This window comes from Rhineura floridana, chromosome 15, assembly GCF_030035675.1.
Source record: "Rhineura floridana isolate rRhiFlo1 chromosome 15, rRhiFlo1.hap2, whole genome shotgun sequence".
Lineage (NCBI taxonomy): Eukaryota > Metazoa > Chordata > Lepidosauria > Squamata > Rhineuridae > Rhineura > Rhineura floridana.
In genome coordinates, this window is record NC_084494.1 from 34,163,690 (window position 1) to 34,190,959 (window position 27,270).

Consider the following 27,270-nt stretch of genomic DNA (forward strand, 5'->3'; position numbering starts at 1 on the left):
CTACTACAGTAGCTCTACCAGAGGCCAATGAATTCTTAACATGGAATTGCCACCCCCTGAATTGAACTAAAACTCCCAGGGCTCCTTAGGGGGAAGCCATAGTTGTCAGAACAGCTTTAAACCCCGTTTAGGATTGTAGCATAGTACCATTATTAAGCTATCCCTTTAACATTAATTTGAAGGTTTTGCAGGGAACTCTGCTAGGTTAAGAACTAAATTCAGAGCCTCTGACCTTGTTAACTCTGGCAGTGGTTGAGGGGGTAACAGAGAACAGTTCAGAGTATTCCACTTCTAACACCATTTCCCTTAATTCGACAGAGGCTCCTTTTCATTTGAGCACAAGGTAGGGGAAGCAATACCAAGGGTGTTTCTGTGTTATGGCCGAAGCAGCTCAGCGCTACTTCCAAAAGGATATAAAGTCAGGAGATGACGAGCCAGCTCTGCAGACGGTACCACCCAACTGTGCGCTGTCAATGTCATGTTTACCATGAAGTTGCTGATACACAGGTTCCCATCCAGATCTAGGAGGAAAAGCTTGATTTATTTGGAGGCAGAAAGGGAGAAGAACTGGGCTGCAGAGAGGACTTGAAAAAGGCTTATCAGAACAGCAGTAAGTTTGGGACAGATGAAAGCTGGTTGATACCCTTTGAATATAGTAACCTCACTATCATTAAAACGTTGTGCATCAAGTTGTTACTGAAAGTGAAGTACAGATAATTAACAACATTAAAGTGTATTGACGTCCCTTGTTTGTTTGCTCAATAGCAGCATTGTTGATTTTATAGACTCTCTGACAGAGGGAATATTCTGGTTAAAGAAAAAAAAAATGATGGGCTGCCCAGACCCCCCCCCATTGGTCAAACTAGGCACAATTGGTAGCTGGAACTTCACCAGGTTCAGTCACGTTGTGATTCCAACAAAAGTCACGACAGCCCCAAAGCATGCCTGGTCCAGGAGAAGGGCCCCAATCCCTCAGCTTTCCCCTCGCTCCACGTTACCAAAGGTGCGAAGGCATTTCTCGATCAACTCATCCAGGGTGCAGGATCGGTTCAGGTCTCCCAGTGAGATGGAGGCCAAGGCCTGGTTGATTTCCCGAGGGTTAGGGCAGGTCATCCGCCGTCGACTCTTCCGCCTGGAAATCTTGCCAGCACCAGGGAGGGTACCGGCATCTGTCAGTTTGCAGGCTTCTGCTCGGGATTTCCTGCAAAAGAAGTAACTTTCAAACTGACCAAAAGCTTTAGGCACATTGACTGCAGCTGGTGGTGGCTCCTTGCAATGGTGGCTGGTGGCTCCACGTCAGCGGGGCGGTGGAATCCGCTCTGGGTTTTAGCCTCATCTTGCAAGGAGTAAAACCTGGAGTGGATTCCATTGTCCCACTGACATGGAGAAACCAGTCGTCACTGCCTCCAAGATAACAGAATGCAAAGCCAGAGAGACAACAGGTGCTTTAAGGGTAGGACAATGCAAACTTCCAAGGTCCACCACAGTAAGACCAGACTGGCTATCCACTTCCTGCTATCCAAGTAACAGAGCTAATTATATATATACAGCACGGATGCTCTTCTGTTAGCTTATGCCTGTGGGATATAATAGAGAGAGTGTTTTGGACTTGGGAGAGCTGAGGTCAGATCCCCACTCAGTCATGAAGTTTAACTGGGTGACTTTGGCTAAGTCAGTGATCTCACAGGGTTGCTTAGAATCTGCCTCATAGAGTTGTTGGGAATATATTTAAAAAAGGGATAACCATCTTGTTTGCTGTGTGGTTTGACCTTTTTGGAGAAAGAAGACAGGGAGGGATAGAAATGTGATTTTTTTAAACAAATATTTTTGTTCAAGTTTCAGTGCCTGTAATCCAGTGGTCAGCACTGGCAGGGGTGTAATTGTCCAGGGTCTTAGGGGTTTTTAGACCCCTACCTTTTTGGGGGGCAGGATCTCAGCCATGTCCCTATGTCTCCAGCATCCCACGAGTCAATCAGCATGAAAGGGGTGTGTGTTAGCCACTGAGAAGAGTCTTCTAACCTGCCTCCTTGTCCTTTCCTACTGATTCGAGCCAGTCAGAGTGAAAGGAGGTGAGTCAGCCACTGAGAAGACTCTTCACAGTAGCTAACACACTCCCCTTTCATGCTGATTGGCTCCTAGGGATGTCTGCCTTTGTAGAAGAAAGCATGTGCAGGAAGGACTGAGAAGTGTACAGATGATGACAGAGAGCTAGCAATTGAATGGAGGAGTAGCTGTGAGGGGTCGTGGTGTGACCATCATGAAGATACCCTGCCCTTCTGAATTTGCCACAGTCAGCAGTAAAATAAGGAGTTGGGTTAGGACCTTCCCTGTTTCTTCAGAATTGCCCACACACATACAGGAGGAGGCCCGCTGTCACTCAGTGTCTCTGGTGTCACCTTTCACATTTCCTGCAGAGAGCAGGAAATTCCAACACCACTTTGTATTAAGTGTGTGCTTTGGGAATGAGTGGGTGATTCAGAGATGGAGCAGAACTACTCTTCCTCAGAAGAAGCTATCTGTTGTGTTTCTGCACGAGTCACTGCTCTGGGCCTATTTTTTGCCAGCTGCTTTGTGGTCACTTTTGCATGGAAAAGCAGGATATAAATAACTAAATGAATGCATAAATAATGTGGAGGTCACAGAGCTCAGTAGTACAGCACATGTTTGCATGCTGCAGAAGATGCAGCCAGTTCCACGTTGTGTGGGAGGGGGGACAGTCATGATGACAGGGGCCCTCTGCTACATCACTGAGCCCTAAGCTGCCATTTTATGTCTCCCACAGTGTCCCAGCAACACTACATGGCAGGAGGCTCCCAGGTTGAAAGCCTGCCTGCAGGGTCTAAGGGTCAGTATCAACTGTAAGCCTGTTAGGGCACTTGGGCTCCAGCAGCCGCTAGGTGCTAACCGCAGACCTGGCAAAAGGTCCCAGGATCAAACCCTGACATCTCCAAGTAGGGCTGGGAAAGAGCTGCTGCCAGTCAGAGTGGTCTGTACTAGCCTAGATGAGACCAATGGTCTGACTTAGTGTAAGGCAACTTCCCATGTTCCTGTCTTCTTTCAGTCAGGAAGCACACTCAGAACAGGGACTCATGAAGAAATGCAGGGGTGGGCACTCTTCTAAAGGCAAATCAGTTATACTCTTACACTGCCTGAAAGGAAGTATTTTCATGTGTAAGCCTGACAGCGTCTCTTATTTTAATTCAGAAAAAAGGTGAAGCCATCAGACATTTCAAAACCAACAGTTTAAATATGTGTGAAGCGGCAATTGCTTCGCACTGAGAGACAGCTTTAAAAACACCACCACCAAATCCGGCAGAGTGACAAAACCTAGTTGGACTAGTTGAAAAATTGGCCAGGTGCCAGCCCTTCCCCAGGTGTGGCATTACCAACCTGCAAAACTGGCATACAGAAGAAGCAAATGGAAGCAAGTAAAATTTTATTTTGGTCACAGACCAGTACATACACATCATCAATAATAAATCAAAGCCATATAAAATACATAAAATCAGGACTGAATAGGAGATTACGATCAGTATACAGTCTTCCTACATTAAATCATTCGTCATAGATCGGAAGACTCTGCTGCCAATCTCTCCCCACCCAACCCTCTCCAAGCCAACAGAAACAGTAGGAAGCTCAGGTTTATGTTGCATTTGGGGAAAGGTGACAAGCCAGGTCCCCACTTTCTCCCGGATACACCAAAGTGAGTGATCAGTCTGCGAACATTTGGCAATTTATTTTAAATTCTGAACAAAAGGGACCTGCAACAAAATGTTGCAGCATAACCTCAGCCAGCCATATCCTACTCACAATATCTTTAAAGCATTCTTATACCACTTTAGCAGCCATGGAGAAGCCTGGGAACTGTAGGTTGCTAAGGGTGCTCGGAACTGTAGGTCTGTGAGGTCAGCACCTTTAACAAACTACAGTACCCAGGATTATTTGGGGGAAGCCATGACTGTTAACGTGGTGTAATTAATGAATGGACTGCCTTCAAGTTGATTCTGACATATGGCGACTCTATGAATAGGGTTTTCATTGTAAGTGGTATGCAGAGGGGTTTTACCATTGCCTCCTTCTGAGACTGGCCCAAGGTCAACCAGTGAGCTTCATGGCTGTGTGGTGATTTGAACCCTGGTCTCCCAGGTCGTAGTCCAACACCTGAACCACTACACCACAAAGAGCGCTTTAAATGCCTGGTGTGAATGTGATGAGGTACGGGTGGATCTGTCAATTTCAGTTTCTCCTTTTTCCAGTTTTAAATTAGGTTCTCCACATCATTGTAAATGTTTTTTTTAAAAAAGAGTCCTTGTAAAATTTCATTAGCATTTTAATGCAATTTCCCTCTAATGTACACATGAAAATGAATACGTTAGCAAAAATAATATGCAAAAATGCATTATATTAGGAGAAGTAGCTTGCAAAAATGTGTACATTAGTCAAAACTGCAGACAAAAACATATTTATTAGAAGGAATCTGCACTAAAATGCTGATGAATTTCCAGGAGGATAAAAAAAAACTTCACAAATTGCTGCAGAAATGTGGAAAATTTATTTTAAGACTGGGAAAATGAGAAACTGAGATGGACAAATCCTTCCATCCACAGATGCAGGGCAGTGGTGATGCTGGGGCTACACAGGCACATCAACGGAACCAAGTTGGTTCTCCCACTGTGTGCCTAGACAGACCCACTCTCACTGCCCCTTTGCTCCACTCCTGCCCAGTCCGGGTAAGTGGCAGAGACGCCAGGGTCAGGAGTGTGAATCTGCATCACCATCCCACTGTCCCAGCTACCCCAGCCAGCCTAACAATTGTGTGTGTTCTGTGCAGGCCCAGGAAAGCCACCAAATTTGGCCCAGCATCCTGAGAAACTCAGCTTTCTTTATTTTTTAAGCTGAACAAGCAAGTTTCTAGCCCTCATGCCTAACAAGATAGGCTTGTATGCTTGCAGTCACTGACAAAACCTTAGAAGCTGTGCAGGTATGGATGCCCAAAATCTCCCCCAAAAGCAAAATAAGGCCTGTGATTTTTTTTTCCAAGGAAAAGTACCAGAAAATCAAAACCGTCTCTTGTAAATGGAAAAATTGGGGGCTCATCTTTCAGCCCTCCTCCAGACGGCCTATGGACTGAGCATTTGTCCCAATTTGTTTATATCTGGTCTTTACTGAGCTGATTTGCTTGCAGGGCAGTCATATGACAACAACCATTCGTCTTGGATTACATTTGGGCAGTGGCATCTGGTGGCTCTATGTCAGTGGGGCAGTGGAATCTGCTCTGGGTTTAGTCTGAGCTTTCAAGTTTGGACTAAAACCTAAAGTCATCTCTGTTATCTTTCCAGTGTCTGCTGAAGACCTTCCTCTTTCAACAAGCCTTTTAAGTAGAGACACTAACCCAGTAGGCGTCTGTGTTGGAATTGCTTTTTAATATGTTTTTAAACCTTTTTTTTTTTTAAATAGATTTTTAAAACTTTTTAAAATGTTTTGTTTTAATATGTTTTTAATGGTGGTTTCGTTTAAATATATTTTAAAGTCTGTTTTTACAACGTGTTAAAGTGTTTTTAGTGCTTTTGCTTGCCACCCTGGGCTCCTATTGGGAGAAAGAGTGGGATATAATAATAATAATAATAATAATAATAATAATAATAATAATAATAATAATAATAATAATAATGCGGATTCCACTGCCCCACTGACATGGAGTCACCTGGCTCTACTGCATCTGGGATGTTTTCTTCTTGGCGATCACTCATGCCCGAGTAAGATTGTCTTCCAAGATATAGTCTTTAATAATGGATCCATCTGAATCTGTATCCACCGCTGATGTACCAGTCCATGACTAGGGGCTTCTGGATTTCACAGTCCTGCCCCCATCGCCATTTGCCAATCGCCATGGGACTTTTGTTATGGAAGACGCCTGTGCATGAATTTGTTTTATGTGGGGAGATCGGTGCACCACGATCAACACACAATCTTGACAGAAAAAGGCTTTGATCCAATGGCATGGGTACCATGACGATTGGAAGTCCTTTATCTGCTGCAGCCTTCATCCACCTTCACAGCCGTTGTAACATACACATTGTTATCCTCTGCCTGTTCTGCCGTTGAGGACTTTCTTGTTTATATGTCATCTTGTTAATCATTCGACCCCACCTTCAGAGCTTGCAAGCTCTCCCTGCCCTATATATGGTCCTGATACAGTGGTTCCAGCAACTGATTGCTAAGAATCTGAAATCTTCTCCCCCCACACACAACATTTTGGTAACCCACACCTCCCAACTTCCCCAACGCACAAATCTTTGGACTTCTGCATTTCCCCACCTAAGAGTGCACTTCCCCCATTCCACTCTCTAGTCTAGTGGCTGTTCTTGGGAATCCAAAATTATACCAAGAAACTTCCTCCCCTTGCCCAACTTCCTTGTATGCATACAGTGTCTCTCTCTCTCCACCCCACCCCGCCTATCCTCAAGGCCTGTCAGCTCTCCGATTTTGTCTTCAAGCTCTGAGGAAGAGGCCAATCACTCTCCTCCCTTTTTTGCCTGCTGTGGGATCAGCCTTTCCATTTTCCAAAAGCTGAGCTGACAACTGGGTCAAAGCAAAGCACACCTCTGCTTTGCATGTAATTCAAATTTGCCATGCAGATACACACACATGCCGGATTGCCAGATTCAGAGCAGAGCTCTTTCACAAAATCTCGGTTTCCCCAGCCCCACCCACAAGTTAGGCACTGCTAAACCTGAAGTGCAAAAGTAGACCTATGCAAGACCTCAGACCTCTTGCCAGTCAGCCAGCTAAACAAACAATGTTTAAGGATCAGGAGCAGAATGGTAATTCCACATTGCTGATGCCCATTCTCTGCCCTGCTGTACAACATATTAATTCACCCAGTGTTAAGCCAGTGTAGTGGCTGCGACCCTATCTTCCGGTTCATCTGCTCCCGCGGGTAGTGCATGCCCTGGTCTCCTCTCGCTTAGACTACTGTAATGCGCTCTACGTTGGGCTACCCTTGAAGACGGTCCGGAAATTACAGCTGGTACAGAATGCGGCGGCACGATTGATTAAGAATAGCCGCTGGCGGGATCACATCACCCCAGTGCTTGAAGATCTGCACTGGCTACCAGTTGTTTACCGAGCCCAATTCAAGGTGTTGGTGTTAACCTTTAAAGCCCTACACGGTTTCGGTCCAGTGTATCTAAAGGAGCGCCTCCAGCATCACCAAGTATGCCGCCTGACGAGATCAGCCTCTCAAGACCTTCTCTCGGTCCCACCAGTTAGAACAGCTAGACTGGTGCGGACCAGAGAGAGGGCATTTTCGGTTGTGGCCCCCGCCCTCTGGAACTCTCTGCCATACGACCTATGCCATGTGCTGTGCTTGGTAGGCTTCCGCCAAGGACTAAAAACATGGCTGTTTCAGCGGGCATACAGAATCACTAGTTAATTTTAATTCTATAGTGTACAGATGTGGGTAAACTGAATATGTTATGATTGTATTTATATGTGTATTTTAAATTTTAATTATGTATGCCGCCTAGAGTGGCTGTTTATTCAGCCAGATAGGTGGCCTAAAAATAAAATTTTATTATTATTATTATAAGACCTGGAACCCAGGGTTCAAATCCCCCATTCAGCCATGAAGCTTGCTGGGTGACCTTGAGCTGGGCACAGTCTTTCAGCCTAACCTACCTCACAGGGTTGTTGTGAAGATAATGTGAAGAGGGAGGAAAACCATATATGCCACCTTGAACTCCTTGGAGGAAAGGTGGGATGTAAATATAATCATAATAATAAAAATAATTACACTGGCTTTAGAAATAGGCATGTTATTAGTCAGAACACAATAGTTCCTTTTGGAATAAAAATTTCAAAACCTTAAGAAAATGGCTTATGCTACCACTCAAAACATATCCAACATCACATTTACCAGTCACAGCCCCTTTTTCCCCTCCAACCTTTTCAATTACGCTGAAGTTGGTACCTGTCAGAAGATGGATATAAAACCTGTAATCATTCCTAGGTACAGTTATTTGTAGGTCTCTCCCCTGAAATCAGGGTGGGGCACTTCAAACATGCAGTGGCTCTGGTTGCAAATCTCCCTCTTTGAATATTTAAAATTCGACAACTGTGTGCCTCCCAATTTGGACCTGGTTTTGTTTTGTGTTGTTTTCATTTTTTGCCAGGGGACAGAAGAAACTTCAGCAGAAAGTCCCCACCTGTCCAGGGGCACGTTCATCAGGGCAACTCAGCTGTTGGAACTAGCAGTCTCACCATGTGGGCATCAGGGTGCTTTGCTTGCAGTTGCGTGACAGGCAGAAATTCAACAGTACAGCTTTTCCTTCTAGGAAAAAGGGGGAAGCATTCTCCGTTGGGTTTCTGGCCTGCCACAAAGCTGTTTTAAATGCACAGCACCCCCCCCCCCCAGCTGATATTGAGAACAGTTGCACTTCATCTGTCAGCCAAGTGTTCATAGAGGAATGACCAATGCTGATCAAAATTAGAATGTAAACCCCTAGTAAACATGAAAGCAAATAAAAATCCCCCAGCACACCATGACATGAAACTTTGGAAGTACCAGGAAAATCCCAGTTAGAAACGCAAGGGAGGTGGGGGTTCTGCTTACCTCTTACTCTCTAGTCGGATCATTGTTTTCCCAGCCCACTGCAGTTCTTCCAAACCAGTCAATGTTTTGCTCTGAATTTGCTTTGGTGAGGGGGGTAGGGGGATGCCCTTTTTGCTTTCCCAGATGCAATCGCCTAGCCAGGCACTGCTGGCCAAGCCCGAATCCGTGCAAAGACAAGTTGTACAGCAGAAGACCGCTTCTCTCTGGCACAGCAAGCCGAGTCAAACAGAACTGGTTGATTTTTTGCTGATGTACAGTTAAAAGGAACTGGGTTACGCGCGCGCGCGCGTGTGTGTGTGTGTGTGTGTCTGTGTCTGTGTCTGTGTGTGTGTCTGCGTGTGTGTCTGCGTGTGTGTCTGCGCATGCATGTGAGTAAGAGAAAGAGGCAAAATTGAACTATGGCAATTGTTGCATTACCACTGGATTTTTTTTAATGAACAAGATTCCTCTGTCTTTGACAGTTGCATGATAGGCAGAAATTCATTATTGGTTTAGCAGGGGAAAAAAAAGATGTTTCCTTAGTAATGCACGTTCACGCTGGGGTGGAAAGCTGCATCACTTGAATTTCTGCCTGTCATGCAACAAACAAAATCAGAAAAGAGCAGGGGGAGAGGGGAAGATGGTAACTCCAGGGCATTGCTTGTGGGGGAGGGAAATCGGGGGAATGTGAAGTTTTTCTCCCTGTTTACCCTGTGCATCCCACTCAAATTATCCGCCAGGAATAACACTAAGGAGTACTGGCTTGCATACATACACACACACTTTGATTCCAGAAGTCTCATTGCTACATGCTCTAATCCAGAGGTGGCTAATCTTTTTCAGGCTGAGGGCCACCTTGACCAATGGTCGGCCCTCCAGAACTGCATATTAAAGCAGGTGTCGTAATAAGGCTACCTTCCAAAAGACTTTCCCATCAGCTATTCTATGTTATTTTAAATGTTTTTTTAATAACTAATTATTTAATAAATAACTAAATTCAGTTAAAAAAACCATTAAATGGGTGGGAGGCTGGGGGTGCAAAACTGCTTTCGGCATTATGGCAGCAGACCCACAGGGGTCATCAATATATATATTAAAATTAATATTTTTAAATGTCAAATTTTAGAGGGATTTTAGGGAGGCAACAAAATGTCCCAAGCCCCTTCCAAAAGGAGGGCTAGATATGTCCATGGGCCACAGGTTAGCCAGCCCTCCTCTAATAACTAAACTGAGCTCCCACCAGAGTAAAGGATAGAACTCAGGAGTCTTAAGGCAGCAGATCTTTAATTTTATTTATTTATGGAAACATTTGCATCCTTCGTTTCTGCTACATAATGTTCAAGGTGACTTGGATATATTTTATTAAAAAAACATTTAGAAAGTAAATAATAAGCTGTGAAAAAAACACAAGCATTTTAAAAAACAAAGAGGTGGTAGATTAGCCTTCCCCCCAAAATAGTAAAACATTCCAAAACAGCAAAAAAGAATAAATACCCCACTAATCCCAAACACTTACTCTAGGGATGGGAAGCCTCCAGCTGTTACCAGACTACAACTCCCACCACCTCTGACCATTGGCCATGCTGGCTGGGGCTGGTGGGAGTTGGAATCCAACAGCATCCAGAGGGCCACAGATGTTCCCCACATTCGCTGTACACTCCAGCCACCTGGAAACTACCATATTAAGTTGAACTATTGATCCATCAAGTTCAGCATTCTCTACACTGACTGGCAGCAGCTCCCCACATTCCTTTCTCAGCTCTTCCTGAAGATGCTGCTGAGGATTGAATCTGGGCCCTTCTGCGTGCAAAAGCAGATACTCACAGCCCTACCACTGAGTATACAGTATATACCACCAGCATACTTGGAGCAACTGAGAAATACCAACAGGGCTCTTTCTAATCAATAGACAAGATAATCACAGCTGCCACATAGACACAAACCCAGACACCAGGATGGTCAATTAGTTATTTAGGGTTGAAAGTTGCCAACTTTTCAAGTGGCCCTTGTGCTTTTAATAGAAGCTTGATATGCAGAGCAGGTGAGAATGTTTCCCCAAGTTGCCATGAAAAGCTTCAGCTGATGATCTCTGCAGATGGAGTGAGCTGCTGTGAAAGGCACAAGAGCAGATCAAGCTGATATTGTTAAAAAAAAAAAATCCTGGTCAGTTGGCAACTCTATTAGCACTACCAGAATTAAGGGTTAAGCACTTGTGCCCCCTCCCCATCCCCTGGTTGAGCTTAAAATATAAATGTCAAAAGTGGGGGAGGGAAGAGGGTGGTATGTGTTAAAAAGGATCCTGCCTTCTGTCCAGAATCTAATTGTAGAATAGTAGAGTTGCAAGGGTCCTCTAAGGCCATCAAGTCCACCCCCTGCTCAATGCAGGAATCCAACTGAAAGCATCCCCAACAGGTGGCTGTCAAGCTGCCTCTTGAATGCCTCCAGCATTAGAGAGCCCACCACTTCCCTAGGTCATTGGCTCCATTGTCTTACCGCTGTTACAATTAGGATATTTTTCCTTATGTTCAATTGAAATCTGGCTTCCTGTAACTTGAGCTCATTATTCCGTGTCCTGCACTCTGGGACGATCTAGAAGAGATCCTGGCCCTCCTCTGTGTGACAATCTTTCAAGTACATTAACAGTGCTATCATATCTTCCCTCAGTCTTTTATTCTTAAGGCTAAACATGCCTAGTTTATTCAGTCTCTCCTCATTGGACTTTGTTTCCAGTCCCCTGATCATCCTTGTTGTCCTCCTCTGAACCTGTTTGTCTATATCCTTCTTAAAGTGTGGTGTCTACAACCGGACGCAGTACTCAATATGAGGCCTAACCAGTGCCAAACAGAGGGGAACAGTACTTCATTTGATTTGAAAACCATACTTCTATTAATATAGCCTAAGATGGCATTTGCTTTTTTTGCAGCCACATCACATGGTTGGCTTATATTCAGCTTGTGTTCAACAACAATTCCAAGATCCTTCTTGCATGTAGTATTGCTGATCCAAGTATCCCCTATCTTACAACTGTGCACTTGGTTCCTCTTTCCTTGGGGTAGAACTTTGGACTTATCCCTGTTAAATTTAATTCTGTTGTTTTTAGCCCAATGCTCCAGCCTATAAAGATCATTTTGAATTTTGTTTGTGTCCTCCTGGGTATTAGCTATTCATCTGTATTTTTAATCTATGTATTACATTTATTGCATACCCTTCATCCTAAGGTCTCAGGGCAGGTTACATCTAAAAAGATAATACATTAAAACTAATAAAACAAAATCCACCCCCAAATACCAGACAATACAAGACAAGACCTCCCTTAACCCCAGCTAGGAAACAGAATCTAGGTGTTCTGATTCCTGCACCCCACTTCCATCACTGGAGCCCTCTTAACCCAGAATTGGGGGTCCTCTGGCCTTCTATGTGTAGTTGGACTGGAACTCCCATCAGCCCCTGCCAGCACAGCCAATGATCAGGGATGATGGGACCTGTAGTCCAACAACACCTTGGTCTCCATCCCTTTCACCAAGAGTTTCCACCCACACCTTTCCTTAAAGATTCACCTCTGTCTTTAGGGGAGGTGTGTGTCCCTTTAAATATTGTCTTGCCCTCCCAGAGTGAATTTATAAATGGGCCACTTCTACTTCAAACCCCCCTTTTCTAACCCTTTCTGTTTGACCAAAGAGGGTTGTTGGATGTGGGGAAAGACTGTTACTCAGAATTGAAAGTTTCCATTTGGTAAGGGAGAGATCAGATCTTGGTGCGTGAGAGTTTAGTAAATTCATAAAGATTTTAAATTAGGCCTTTTTTTTAAGGGTTGCAAAGTAAAGGCTGGCTGTTTGGCGGTCTTTGTTGCTCAGTTTATGAGTAGAACTAAAATGAGATCAATCTCTGGGCTGGGGGAAGATCAGAAGCAAACCTGAACCCTCGCCCCGTTGGGCTCCCTGGAGGCAACCTGGATGGCTAACTAACCCGGAATACAAGGGGAATCATCCTTGTAGTAGAGTTTATGCTTTTTTCTAAGGAGGCCAGACTTGGGATCTGGTTCTTGCAAATTTGGGGTGTGGTTCTTGCAAAATTGGTGGATTATTTGGGTGAGGTCTGCCCACCTTTTTTCCTCCCAGAGGAAAAGACACTTTTGAGTTTGGCTTTGCAGGCTCTTTAGGCCTTAACATGTGAAAGTTAGCCAGTTGGGCACGGACCATGCCTAGCGCCGAGAAAGGAGTGTCCTCGTGTGCAATCATCCAGTACCTCACAAGTATTGGAATTCATGTCCGACATTGGAAGACCAATCCTAGCCAGGTGAGTGGGGCAAGGATCTTATCCAAAGTGTTTAATAGTGCTTTGGAAAACCATTTTTTAAAAATGTTTTCTAACTAATTTATTTTTCTGGGCCCAGCCTGTTAGGCAATCCTTGTTTGTACTTAGGCCCTGTTTTCAGCCTCTTGATGGTGCTGAGTAAAGGTTCTGGTGATGTGAGGAGTTTGCAGGGTCCAAGACATTCTGGTGCCTGAGGTAGAGGCCAAGATGGTGGCTCCCCAGTGCCACGTAGAGAAGTCAACCAAATCAGCAGTTGAACCTTACTTTGGTCACATCCACACCACACATTTAAAGCACACAGCTTCCCCCAAAGAATCCTGGGAGCTGTAGTTTACCCCTCCTCACGGTGCATATTCCCAGCAGCCTTAACAAACTACAGTTCCCAGGATTCTTTGGGGGACGTCACATGCTTTAAATATATGGTGCCAATGTGACCAACCGTACTGGACATGGGACACCGTCCTCCACCGCTGTTGAGGGCTGCAGGTTAGATTAAGGGGCACAAAGCAGGCCAGTTCTGTTCTCTTACACCTTGACTCTGCGCTCCGCCCCTCAGTATCTTCTGCCTGGGGCAGCATTGCCTAATCATAAGTCTGGCCCTGGTTATTAGTAACATCCTTGTTCAGGGCTCAGCTTCCTTTCAGCCAACCCTTGGAGTTAAATCCCTGAACAAGGAATGAAGACATTGCATCTTGTGCCTAGGGCAGGGCTGGTGTCAGAACCTGGTATTCTTGGGTAGATGCCAGGGTTCCTGCTAACACCTGCCCGGGGCCCACTTTCAAAAACGGCTTCCTGGCTCACTGCTCTGAGCAGCACGGGATGGCTGGGTCTAGACATGTTTTAATTGCCCTGGAACAACGCTATGTCAAGGACATTGGAGATATATTAAAATGGCAGTAAGGCACAGCTGTGAATTTAAAATGGCAGTAAGGCACTGTGGGCATCGTTGGCCACTGGTAGATATGCCTACCAGTGCAACCTGAGGAGGACTACCACAGTGTATTTTGCAACCAGTCTGTCTTTTCTGGGCTTCTGCATCTGGACAGGGAGTTATTTATTTATAAGATTTAAAGCCCGCCTTTCCCAAAATGTAACCCAAAGGAAGCCAACAGCATAATTGGCAGTGGAAGCTGGTCCATTAGGGTGAATGGGGCACTCTCCCACCAACCTCAGTCTGCCCTCAGCTAGCCTTCATCTGCCTGCCTTCTTACAACCAGTCCAAGGGGTGGCCTTGGCTGCCAGCTTCCTCCTCCACAGTCAGGATTGCCCTGGTAGAATTCGGCAGGGAGGAAGATGGGAGCAAAACTAGAATCAATCGGCTCTGCCTGTCATTGGCTCTGGCTCCCCCTACTGTTGGCCTCCCCCCCTACTGTTGGCCTCCCCCCCTTCCGCCCTACCAGTCTCAGTGGGGACTGGCCACCACTGATCACTAAAAAATATTTTTTAAAAATCAGCTGCAAAGCTAAGGAGAGAGTCCAAATCCTTGCTAGACTGTGAAGCTCGCTAGGTGACCTTGGGCCCATCACTGTGTCTCAGCCTAGCCTACCTCACAGGGTTATTGTGAGTATAAAATTGGGACCATGTTTGTAAACCACCTTGAGCGCCTTGGGGGAAAGGTGGGATATAAATGCAATAATAAAAATAAACAATAAGAGTAGCAAACGGGAAACAAAACAATTACCACCTCATGTCAGCAGTATGAAATCATGCTGATTGAGCTGCTGTAAGGACAGATGTTATGCAAGCCAAAGGCCCTTGTAAAAGTGGATAGTCTTGGCTAGCCGTTGTCATAAGACAATCATCTCCAACCTGGTGCCCTCCAGATACTCCGGACTACAGCTCCCATCAGCCCCAGCCAGCACAGCTGATGAGAGCTATAGCCCAAAACATTTGGAGGGAATCGGGTTGGGAAGCTTTCTTTGGCTTGGGATTCCAGAGCCCACAGCAAGGTGAGTGGTGATTGGTAAGTGGTGGGTTGGGTAGATGAGTGACTAGTGCCCAGAGCTTAGAAAAGTTACTTTTTTAAAACTACAACTCCCATCAGCCCCAGCCAGCATGGCTACTGGATTGGGCTGATGGGAGTTGTAGTTCAAAAAAGTAACTTTTCCAAGCTCTGCTAGTGCCACCTCACAAGGTTGTGGGCAAGGCAAAACTGGATGAAGATTGCCCCATTCTTCCTTTTATTTTTTTCACTCTTGTATAGATTATTATTAGTGGTGGCTTTAATCCTTAGGGAAATAAAATATAATATGCTAGAGTTCAGTTGCCACTTTATTTTCCCAAAAGGGCTTCTATATCTTGAACATGTTATTTATTTATATTATGTTTATTTCATATATTTGTATACTTCTTAAATACCAAAACAGTCTCTTAGGCAGTTTACAGTAAATAAACTCTTTCTCTTTCTTTCTGATATATAACAAATGAATCTTGAAAAAGCTATGATACCAAATAAAACAATAAAAGTTTAAAAAAGTGAAAACATAGCAGCATATAGGCATATCTACCTATATCTTTCCCCTATATTTTGGGGAAGGGGCCATAGAATCATAGAATAGTAGAGTTGGAAGGGGCCTATAAGGCCATCAAGTCCAACCCCCTGCTCAATGCAGGAATCCAAATCATAGCTAGGGGAGAGCATCTGCTTTCCTCACAGAAGGTTCCAGGTTCAGTTTCCAGGACTGGGAGAGACCCCCTGCCTGGAACGCTGGACCGCTGCTGCCAGTCAGTGTAGACAATACTGAGCTAGATGGATCAAAGGTCTGACTTGGTATAAGGCAGCTTGCTACTTTCCTGTATAAAAGCTGCATGTGGCAGGCTGAATTTCCACAGGTGAAACTAGCTCTATGCTACCAACAGCATTTAGATGCAGTGATGGATAAATGCTTTGTATGTTGAAAGTCACTTTTGCTGGTAGCCGAAGTCAGAAGTACCAGGTGCAGGGCTTCATTTATGGCAAAGTGGAGCCCTGGGACTCATTGTGAATGTTCGGACTCAGCCTTGGAACATATAAACTCCTAATTAAAGTGGTTTCCCTCCAAACATAGGCAAGAGTGCCTTAGGTTCTGGATCTTACTTTCAACTGTACCAACATGGTCTCTGAGCATGTGCAAAGTGCTTCAGTTTCACCCAGGTGTATCTGACTGGGGAAGTGGGGAAAATTTCTTGACTTCCGAGAACCTAAGAAGAGCCCTGCTGGACCAGACCAAAGGCCCATCTAGCCAAGTCACCTGTTTCCCTACAGTGGCCAGTCAGATGCTTCTGGGAGGCCCACTTGCGGAGGCATGAGTAGGAGAGGACCCTCCTGCCGTTGTTCCCCCAGCAACTGGTATTTAGAGGTTGTTCCTAGAAGCACCATCCAGCCATCTTGGCGGGTCATAGCCACTTGAGGCAGGGTTGGGCTCTCAAATGCTAGCAAAATGGATTTGGCAACCAGGATAAGTAGAAAAGCCTTCTCTTGTGCTCTTCCCCAGCGTGTGAGTTCCAAACAGGATGTTTTCCCTTTGCAGCCCAAGGCGGCCTTTGCCTCCAAAGTCACACACCCCTTGTGGCTGAGCCTCTGAGTCAACCGAAACTCTTAAAACATGGCTGAATTGGAGAGTGGGGAGGGACCCTCCACCCATCTCTTGGAGAGAAAATAATCGCTTCCTTTGTTGTTGTTACGTCTGCCTCTAAGGGGAGGGTCGTTTTATTTCCTGCCCCTTAAATGTCGGTCAAACTAAGGAAATAGCTATTTCCCTAGACTTTTGTTTAACTTAATAGGTGACGGTTTTTCCTTAACTGGTGGTCCTTTCAATCTTCTGTCTAGAGCCAAGAATGCAGGTTGCATCCACTGAAGAGCAAAGAGGCTGAGGTTGTGTGCACAGCATACATTTCAGACACTTGCCTTGCCTCAAAGAATCTTGGGAACTGTAGTTTGCTGCTAGTAATTATAGCTCGGGGAATCTACAGTTCCCAGGATTCTTTGTGGGGGGAAGTGAGGAAGCCATGGGTTTTTAGTGTGTGCAGTCTCTAACAAGTATTTTGCCAGTGGGGTGGACATAACAAAAAGTGTTTATGGGTTTAAATATATCCTGCAAAAGAGAAACATGTCTTAAGTTTTTACAGCTGGCTAGCAAACAGCAGCCTTGTGGAGGAATGCAGGAGAAGCTCTTGTTTGGGGGGAGTTGATGTTGTTTTTGTTCTTGCTGAAATGGAAACAGACTGCCTTCAAGTCGCTCCTGACTTATGGCTACCCTATGAACAGGGTTTTCATGGCAAGGGGTATTCAGAGGGGGTTTGCCATTGCCTTCCTCTGAGGCTGAGAGGCAGTGACTGGCCCAAGGACACCCAGTGAGCTTCACGGCTGCGTGGGGATTCGAACCCTGGTCTCCCAGGTCGTAGTCCAACACTCTAACCACTACACCACACTGGCTCTCTTGCTTCTTACTAGAGCCAAGGAATTCAATTGAATGGACACCCTTTCGATTTGCTGTCTTGTAGGAGAACAGCCTTGTGCCGCTGCCTGTATCTGGTGGTCTCTTTGGCGTTCCGCTGCACTTGCTACCCATTTCGGAGCATGTAGAGGGGGTGCCACAGTGAGTAATTTGTAACACATCCATGCTCTCCAGATGACCAATCCCCTGTGGTAAAGAATGTGAAGATCCCTATTTGGATCATGTGACCAAGAGGAGCCTGCTCCACCTTTTCCCAGGATGCCTCTGTCTGCCATAGAGAAAAAGGGGCACTTTTGCCTAGAAGGAATTGCATGCATGGACTGCCTTCAAGTCACTCCCAACCTATGGTGACCCTGTGAACAGGGTTTTATTTATTTATTTATTTATTTATTTATTGTTTCAATTTATATACCGCCCTTAGCGAAATAGCTCTCAGGGCGGTGAACAAACAAAATAAAATACAATATATCATAATAAAAATACAAAACATATACAAACAAACAACGAAAAGCACAGCAAAAACAAAATAAATACTACAAAAATTAAAATACAGATTAAAAGATTAAAAAAGTTAAGAAGATTAAAATGCCTGGGAGCATAAAAAGGTCTTTACCTGGCACCGAAAAGATGGAAGTGTAGGCGCCAGGCGTACCTCTTCGGGGAGGCTGTTCCACAACTCAGGGGCCACCACAGAAAAGGCCCTAGATCTCGTAACCACCCTCCGGGCTTCCAGATGGGTTGGTACCCGGAGGAGGGCCTTAGATTCTGAACGAAGTGAACGGGTAGGTTCATAGCGAGAGAGGCGTTCCACAAGGTATTGAGGTTTTCATGGTGAGCGGTGTTCAGAGGGGGTTTACCATTGCCTTCCTCTGAGGCTGAGAGGCAGTGACTGGCCCAAGGTCACCCAGTGAGCTTCCACTCAAAGAAAATCCTGGGTAGTCTGCCCATAACTTCACCAAATGCAAGCATTGCTGTTGTGGGGACTGGCAGTGGCTCTTCAGGTTTCAGGCAGGGGTCTCTCCCTGCCCTACCTAGAGATGCTGCTGGGGATTGAACCTCAGACCTCCAGCTTGCAAAGCAGCAGCTGTACCACAGTGCCAAGGCTTCGTTTATGTTGACCGCACAGCATTACCTGCACAGTAGTGATGTGGGCACTCTGCTCTGGCAACGTATTCTGTTTTGGCCATCCCATGTCACATCTACTGGTTTCCTTCCATCCTCCCAGGATGTCCTATACATTTTAGCCTCCACCCTTATCTATCAAATCCCTCTCTTTCCATTAACGCTAGGCACCCCAGTAGAAACTTATCGCCCCTTCCTCTGTCCCCTTCTAACTCATCTCCAAAGAGTTCACACTGTTTCATAATTGCCTCTTTCCATTTTGACCCAAGGTTCCTTGTGGATGCCTGCGAACTGCTCCGGCCTCACCTTCACGTTGAAGGGCTCTTCCGGAAATGCGGCTCAATGACCCGTATCAAAGCCTTAAAGGTAAAATATAGGACTACAGATCTACAGGGACTTGGTTGCAGGGGCGGCGGGCAACTGTCAGTGGTGCAGTGGAATCTGCTCTGGGTTTTAGTCCAAACTTTCAAGGAGCTGTCCAAGGTAGTAAAGCACTTTGGACAGCTCCTTGAAAGTTCGGACTAAAACACAGAGTGGATTCCACTATGCCACTGACATGGAGCCACTAGCCTCCACTGCTTGGTTGGTGTGTGTGTGTCCTCATGTCCAGAGGCCTATCATCATCCTCCATTGCTCTCTCTTAACTGTCAGGTCCTGATTCTTCCTATTTACTGTATATATAGAGAGAGTGAGACCATTTATAAATTTTGAAATGGCTTCTGGGTCTTGTGTTTTGCCTTCGCAACACCCATATAGGTAAGTAGTTGCCGTTCCCATTTTACAGATAGGAAAACTGAGGAGAGTGTGTGTGTGTGTGATTTGCCCAAAGCTATGCAATGAATCCTTAGCAAAAGGCAGAGCTGTTGGACCCAGCGCTTGGATCCTCTAGTCAAGGGGTCCCAAGATGTATTTTTTTGCTGCTGCTTTTTAACCACTAGACTCTTATCCCATATCTGGGAATAAATCCTGGTTTCCTTTCCCAGAACTGGGCCACCAACATTCCTTCCTTTTCCAGCTGTTCTGCCATCCCCTGCTTTAATCGCTAGCCTACCTTTCCAGAATTTGAGGTAGAGCTGCTCTGTTTACCTGTTCAATCCACTCCTGGAGTAGACCTCTGAAACGTGTGCGTCCACAAGAATTTTTTCAGGGGTGGGGGGCAGGGGGCAAAAATCTCAAGGTAGATCTGTGCCCTGGAATCCATGTTTCATCAAGTTCCTGGAGAAGGCCTGAGGCTGGGATTCTCCAGAATAATGGCCTTATCAGTCCTCTCTTTCCTCATAAAGATGGTGGGGAGCAGCAGAGGAATGTTGACATCCGTATGAGAAGAGGTTGCTTAAAGAGGGGAACTTGAGCAATTGTCTTGCCAGGAAACTTTTTTGTCTTACAAGTCACAACTCTTCCCCCCCCCCGTCCCATCTCTCTCTTATGGCCTCATCTGCACTACATATTTAAAGCACTATCATGCCACTTTAAACAGTCATGCCTTCCCCCAAAGAACCCTGGGAATTGTGCTGAGGGTTGTTAGGAGACCACTGTTTCCCTCACACAGCTCCTGTTCCCAGAGTTCCCTGGGAAGAGGGTCGGATTGTGAAATCACTCTGGGAAGGGAGTAAGCTCCAATTCCCAGGATTCTTTGGGGGAAGCCATGACTGTTCCAAGTGGTATAATACTGCTTTAAATATGAAGTGCAGATGGGGCCTTGGGTTCACTAATTTCAGTGGGTCTACTCTGTTGGATACAGCCACATATAGAAAAATTGGGGTAAGAATGGCTATTGTTTTTAATTACTGCAAAAACAGACTCCTGTTTCCCTCACACAGCTACAGTTTCCATTTTTGCCTGGGAACAGGGATTGATTGTTAAACCACTCTGGGAACTGTAGCTCTGTGAGGGGCTCTCCTCTCAGCACCCTTAACAAACTATAGTTCCCAGGATTGTTTGGGGGAAGCTGTGGATGTGAATGGTATTATACTGCTTTAAAAGTATAGTGCAAATGAGGGCATTTACATGGAAGGAAAAGGTGGGGATTGGAAGGCTTGGAAGGAGTGGATTTTCTCTTGCAATTGTTAACATATATAAACATAGATTTGTTATGGTATATTTGCATTTCTCAAATCAAGTTCTGGTGGTGGGGGTTTTTTTGTTTTCAATGCAAGGCTAAATAGCTTTGGTTTAATGATGGCTGTCCAGGTGGCTGTCCAGCTGCCTCTTGAATATCTCCAGTGTTGGAGAGCCCACCAGCTCTCTGGGATGATAAAGAAGAGATCCTGGCCCTCTTCTGTGTGTCAATATACTGAATACTTGAAGAGTGCTATCATATCTCCCCTCAGTCTTCTCTTCTCAAGGCTAAACATGTCCAGTTTTTTCAGTCTCTCCTCTTAGGGCTTTGTTTCCAGTCCACTGATCAATTTCAGAGAGCCAGTGTGGTGTAGTGGTTAAGGTGTTGGACTATGACCTGGAAGACCAAGGTTCGAATCCCCACACAGCCATGAAGCTCACTGGGTGACCTTGGGTCTCTCAGCCTCAGAGGGAGGCATTGGCAAACCCCCTCTGAATACCGCTTACCACAAAAACCCTATTCATAAGGTCGCATAAGTCGAGATCGATGTGAAGACAGTCCATGTCCATGATCAATTTCAAGCCTAATTTCAGATGGGGGAGGGAACCCTGTGGGTGTTGAGGAAGACCTCACTGCCACATGGGCACCATGGTTCGGTGACCCCTAGCCTGGGTGGACCTTTGACCCAATCCAGCTAGCCAATCCTGCTGTTCTTAGCAAAGAGATGAATCTGGTGGGTCCTCCTGCTTATAACTGAGAGTTGGGGAACCTGTTCCATGGAACAGACCCCCTGGAGGTTCACGGCAGCCCATTCCTCCTGTTGCGTCCTTCCAGACCCGGCTGGAGGCTGGTGAACGCTGTCTGGTGATGGCTCTACCGTGTGACGTGGCAACCCTGGTGAAGCAATTCCTGAGGGACTTGCCTGAGCCTCTGATTCCAGCTGGGCTCCAGGGGCCCCTGTGCCGGGTCCAGCAAGGAGGAGGAGGCGGCGGCGAAGATGATGACGGCCAGGCCCAGCTGACACTCCTGCTCACCTGCCTGCTCCCTCAAAGGAGCACTGATCTCCTTCGTTACTTCTTCAGCTTTCTGTGGGACGTGGCAGCCAGGTAGGTTGATGGGGGGGTAGGGTGGGAATGGGGAGCCACTTTGTCCCCTTAATCCCTGCCCAGAACTTGTTGCTGTGCTCCAACAGCCCTCTGAGCTGCTCCAGGCCTGTATGTGGTTGATTTATTTATTTTTAATTTAACACATTATATACTGTCTGTAAGTGGTGTAGACGTAACTCAAAACAGTTGGGATTAAGATGGAAAGATTTGTCAGTTTGGGTTCTCCTTGGGTTCTCCATTTCTCCTTTTTCCAGTCTTAAGTTTCGTTCTCCAAATTTCTGCAGCAATTTATGATTTTTTTAAAGAAATCCTTATGAAGATCCCCCAGCTTTTTAGTGTGAATTTCTCAGAATAAACACATTTTTGTAGGTAGTTCTGACTAATGTACACATTTCTGAAAGCAATTTCTTGTCATATAATGCCGTTATGCATGTTATTTTCACCCATATAGTCATTTTTATGCACACTTTCCCCAACATACACATTTTTGTAAACATTGGTTAGAGAAAAGCATTGCAAAATTTGAATAAGTGTGAATTTCGAAGGATGGTGTGTTTTGGTTCTCATATTGTTTCAGAAAGTGCAAATTTGATAGATTTGGCTTGAAATGAGAACTGAGTTGAAATTCTCACCCATCCCTACGTGGAATATGAGAGCTGTCCACTACCTGCGCTTTCCGGAAACTGTTGAAGGTTCTGACAGGTTTTCCCAGCTGGATAGATGGGTCTCTGCCATGAGTAGCAATTTTGTTTTGTTTTAAATATATCTGCTGTGTTTTTAAAACTGTATTAATGCTGTTTTATTATACATTACCTTAAGGTGATGACAGAAGACATAATTATTAATTATTATTTATTAACACAATCAATTAAAACCATAAAGTCAGAATTCAGTTAAACTGCCTGCTGAAATAAAGAAAGCGTTCAGTAGGTGCCTGAAGTTAACAGGGAAGGGTGTGTATCTGGCCTCAACTAGAAGAGAATTATTTAAAGAACTGGGTCCGCAGTAATGAATGCACTGTTCCTGGTGCTTTCCAACCGTGCAGCTTAGCCATGGGGAACTATGGGTTTTCCCCTGCCCCACTCCCCATTGATGCCCCTGAGCTGCATCCACCTAGGGGACAGGTAGATTTGCTCCACTTGATTCATGTTGCCCACCCTTCATCAAGGGCTCAGGTGTGGACAGCTGCCAGTTCAGGTCAAACGTGGGCAGACATCAAACTTGTTGGATCCACTTCCTTTTTCAAAGCTAGACCCTCAAGATCAACCAATTGGGCAGAGCCAGTGGCAGCTGGTGGCTCTGATGTCAGTGGGGCAGTGGAATCTGCTCCAGGTTTTAGTCCAAACTTTCAAGGAGCTGTCCAGGGTGCTTTCAGCATGTGGTTGGCCACTGTGAGAACAGGAAGCTGGTCTAGATGGGCCACTGGCTTGATCTAACTACAGGGTTCCCTTTATTTTTTCATGTTCTTTTGTTGTTGCCACTGTTGTTCAACAGTTGGGACTCAGAAAAACCCTCAAATCTACTGCAAATCACCCAGGGGCCTGCCCGTAGATCCCCATCTCCTTTTTGACCACCCCAGCTTTATGTGTCCAGCTATGAGTCAGGCCTTTGCCTCTCTGAATGGCTTATTTGCACTCGGGGAAGGGCCGTAGCTCAGGGGCAGAGCATCTGCCTTGCATGCAGAAGGTCCCAGGTTCAGTCGCCAGTATCTCCAGGTAGGGCTGAGAATGTCCCCTGCCTGAAACCCTGGAGAGCTGCTGCCGATCAGTGTAGACAATACTGAGGTAGATGGACCAATGGTCTAGTTCATTTTGAGGTAACTTCCTATGTTTGTAGTAGAGAAAGGAGGCTGGCAGAAGCAAACCTGTGGGCCATTTGCATTTAAAAATAAATAACAATTGAGGCAAGCTGAATTATGCCATCTGTGTAAATTAGGCATACTCTTTTTTTTTTTTTTCAATAATTTTTATTCAGATTTTCATAAAACATACAAGACGAAATCATAAAACATTCAAAGACAAAAAACAAAATCAAAAATAGTTAAACAAAAAGAAAAAAAGAAAAAAAAAACAAAAATAAAAAATAAAGAGTAAAATATTGACTTCCCATTTGTCAAAGATCAAATCAGTTATAAGTCTATAATATATAACAATCCTGTCTCTTAAGTCATATTATAAAATCACTTTCCTCCAGTAGTTATCTTACTTAATCATCAAATCTCATAAACATTACTTTATTCTTTCCACAAAAAGTCAAAGAGAGGTTTCAATTCTTTAAGAAATATATCTATCAATTTTTTTTTCCAGATAAGCATATCGATTAATCCATCTCATTACTAATTATGATAATCTTATTGTCATAACCATAGTCAAAATAAACATTTCAATTAATCCATCACATCAGAATCTGTTAGGTTCAGTAATTTCAGTAGCCATTGTTCTATTATCCCTATTAGTTCCATTTTCCATCTTCCATCTTCAGTAGTCTTGTTAAGTCCAGTAATTTCAGTATCCAATCTTCCATTATCAGTATTCCATAATAATCTTGCTGTCAAAGCCATAGTCATATAGTAAGAGTCTGATGGGAATTACCTCTATCCCAAATATTTTCTTGCCATCCATTCTGAATAGGTTGCTGAAATACTGCTGTAAAATCATATCTCTGTTCTTTTTTTCAAAATACACTGGGTCATCTCTTGAAAGTTTTTCCATTGTCACATGGCTGCAGTTAATTCCATAGATTTTCTCTATATTGGGCTCCATCACATCATTCCAGTCCAGAAGATTATCCATGCCATTGATAACTTTATCTCTAGAATCTTCATTAATTTCTTCAGAGATAACATTGAGTTCCAAACAATAGATTTTATTTCTAAAGTCCATAGACTCCAAATCTTGTTCCTGTTCCACGTTTGTTCCAATCTCCGGGATCTCCTCTCTCACAGGGACCCCTGTTCCAGTCTCCAGGGTCTCCTCTCTCACAGGGACCCCTGTTCCAGTCTCCAGGGTCTCCTCTCTCACAAGGACCCCTATGTCTTTAATCTCCTGTGTCTCCAAACAATAGATTTTGTTTCTAAAGTCCATAGACTCCAAATCTTTTTCCTGTTCCACGTTTGTTCCAATCTCCGGGGTCTCCTCTCTCACAGGGACCCCTTCCAGGGTCACCTCTCTCACAGGGACCCCTATATCTTTAATCTCCTGCTTCATTTTACTCAATTCAATTTTCAGCTCCTTACAACCCTGTCGCAGGTTTTGTTTCGTTATCTCAATCTCATCCATTATTTTCTGAAACATAGTTATTTCCAGATTCTCAGCCACTTTCTTAATTGCCATTTTAAAAGAAAAATATAGGAAAACCACTTCTTATTTCAGCAACAATTGGGTTAATACTCCAAACTTGGTGACATCACAGTATAAACAGAGCAGACAGCCTTATCTCTCCATGCTTAAGTAAACAAAATGCAGTTCCCAGGATCGAAACAATTAATGGCGGTCGTCAGGAAACAGATTCGTCAAAATAAAATAGACCAAAAAGAGAGTAGTCTCAGACAATATAATATTCTTCAAAATAAAAATCTGGAATAGAAATCCCTCTTCTGTGTATATCTTTAGAATGCAAATCCAGGACAGCTTTTTGCAACAAAAACAGAGATAAGCTATTAATTAGTGAGTAGCAGAGAGAAGTTATGGCTCCCCAGTGAGATGTCAAAAACCGATCAATCTGGCAAATCTCTTTTAAACAGCAACAATTTAAGTCAAGTAAAAGAAAAATATAGAAAGAAGGGTGCTTGCCTGTTAGTGCGTTCTCTCTTAGAAGATAAGATGAACGTTCGCTTTATCAGATAGAGCTTGTTGTTGAAAATCCGTCCCACCTTCGTCGGCTGGACCTCGTCCCATAAATTAATGAGATCTGGTCGTCCCAACAAAAATAGGCTTTGAGGTTAATCTCTTCGTTTCTCCCTACCCGGGAGAAGTTTAATCAGTCAAAAAAAAAAAAAAAAACTGACTGATATATCTGAATAAGCTTCTTTTGAGGCAGGAGCCCGTCTCAAAAGCAGGCACAGGCTAAGTCACCCTTCCCGGAAGTCCTAAATTAGGCATACTCAATTACCATGTTCCCCATCCCATATTTCCATAATAGCTGTTGAAGTTCTGCATAATTTATTCTGTTACTGCTAGTTATGGGGCGAGACAAGGAGTCATGTTAATCACCACTGAAGCCCTGCCTTCTGGCTAGTGGAAATCATAATTCAGCCCATTGGTTTGGCTTCTAAGATATCACCACACTGTCATGCATATTTTGCAGGCTTGAGGGCTAGGAATGTAATCTCAACTTTATATATATAAGGGAAGGGAGGAACTTAAAATACAGCTTCAGAAGATAATGGTTTTCTTTGCTGTGGCTAGAGGTGTGAATCCCTCCCAAAGGTTTCTGCATCAGGCATGTGGAACATTGCCCCCATTATCCCCTAAGTTCCCCAGGTAGAGCCAGCTGAGCAGTGAGCTTTGGGTTTCTGCTACAGCTTCCAGTTTGCCTCCCTGCCGGAGGGGAAACAGTGCCATTAGACCTGGGATGGGAAATCTGGAGTACTGCAAGCATTGTTGGACTCCAGTTCCTGTCAGGTCCAGCCAGCATGGCCAATAGCTGGGGGTGATGGGAGTTTTTGTTCCCATCCCTGCTTTAGAGGGCCACAGCTGAGTGGTAGAGTGCCTTCTTTAAATTGGGACCTTGTGCATGCAAATCTCAGCAGCCATGAGGACTAGCGACTTTTTCAAAATTAACAAAAGTTGAAAATCTCAGGATGACGAATTCTGTACTGGGTTGCCTTTTCAGCTTGTGCTGGTGTGTATGTGTGTGAAATACACACGACCTTGCTAATACATGGACAGAACAGCCACCCAAGATTACTGGTGAGGAGACTCCCCTTCTTGCGCTGGTCCTTGCTAATCCCAGGGTAACTCTTTTGTCTCCTTCCTTGCAATTCTTTTTAGGAGTGCTCAGAACAAAATGGACTTGGCCAACCTGGCTGTCATCTTCGCACCCAACCTCTTTCCTGATGAGGTTTGCAGCCAGCTGAGTGGCAGGGCAGAGGTGCAGCTGCGGAGACAGGCAGCTGTGGTCCAGGCTTTGATCAGCCACGCGTCACAGATTGGTAAGTCTGATCCTCATGGATGCAAAACGAGGAGTGGTGGTAAATTCAGTGGGGCACATCTGGAAAGGATGTGTGTATTAAGAACATAATACAGTAGGGCCCCGCTTTACAGCGTTCCGCTAATACAGTGGTTGTCAATTGCAGAAAGGCCCCGCTCCTACGGCGCTTGTTCCACTTTTACGGCGGTTTTTGCTTGTCGCGCGCCATTTTTGCTTCATTTTCGCACGACACGCACCATTATCTTCAATGCGTTCCGCTTTACAGTGGTTTTCGCTTTACAGCGGGGGTCCGGAATGTAACCCGCTGTATGAGTGGGGCCCTACTGTAGCTAGGTGAATCAGGCCAGTGGCCCATCTAGTCCAGCATCCGGTTCTCACGGTGGCCAGCCAGATGCCTATGGGAAGCCTGCAAGCAGAACCCAAGTGCAACAGCGCTCCTCTTCTCTCCTGTAGTTTCCACCAACTGGTATTCAGAAGCATACTGCTTCT

At 44.9% G+C, this 27,270-nt stretch overlaps 2 protein-coding genes across 7 annotated transcripts in view; one reads left to right on the forward strand and one right to left on the reverse strand.

Annotated features, from left to right (window-relative positions):
* The window catches only part of RASGRP4 (RAS guanyl releasing protein 4), a 34,134-nt gene extending 25,305 nt beyond the window's left edge, over window positions 1–8,829 (reverse strand). The window contains exons 1-3 of the mRNA XM_061598007.1: window positions 8,615–8,829; window positions 999–1,201; window positions 413–521 (exon numbers count right to left, since the gene is read on the reverse strand). Coding sequence (XP_061453991.1) covers window positions 413–521; window positions 999–1,201; window positions 8,615–8,637 — 335 coding nt within the window. The 5' untranslated portion in view covers window positions 8,638–8,829. The remainder of the gene's footprint in view (window positions 1–412; window positions 522–998; window positions 1,202–8,614) is intronic.
* A 3,392-nt stretch (window positions 8,830–12,221) lies between these two features.
* LOC133370779 (rho GTPase-activating protein 11A-like) overlaps window positions 12,222–27,270 on the forward strand; it is a 33,192-nt gene continuing 18,143 nt past the window's right edge. Inside the window, exons 1-5 of one of the 6 annotated variants that reach the window (XM_061597590.1) lie at window positions 12,222–12,889; window positions 17,390–17,484; window positions 18,735–18,831; window positions 21,332–21,630; window positions 26,622–26,782. In XM_061597590.1, the coding sequence (XP_061453574.1) occupies window positions 12,791–12,889; window positions 17,390–17,484; window positions 18,735–18,831; window positions 21,332–21,630; window positions 26,622–26,782 (751 nt within the window). In that variant the 5' untranslated portion in view covers window positions 12,222–12,790. The remainder of the gene's footprint in view (window positions 12,890–17,389; window positions 17,485–18,734; window positions 18,832–21,331; window positions 21,631–26,621; window positions 26,783–27,270) is intronic. The other 5 variants (XM_061597587.1, XM_061597588.1, XM_061597592.1 and 2 more) reach the window with 5 other exon arrangements.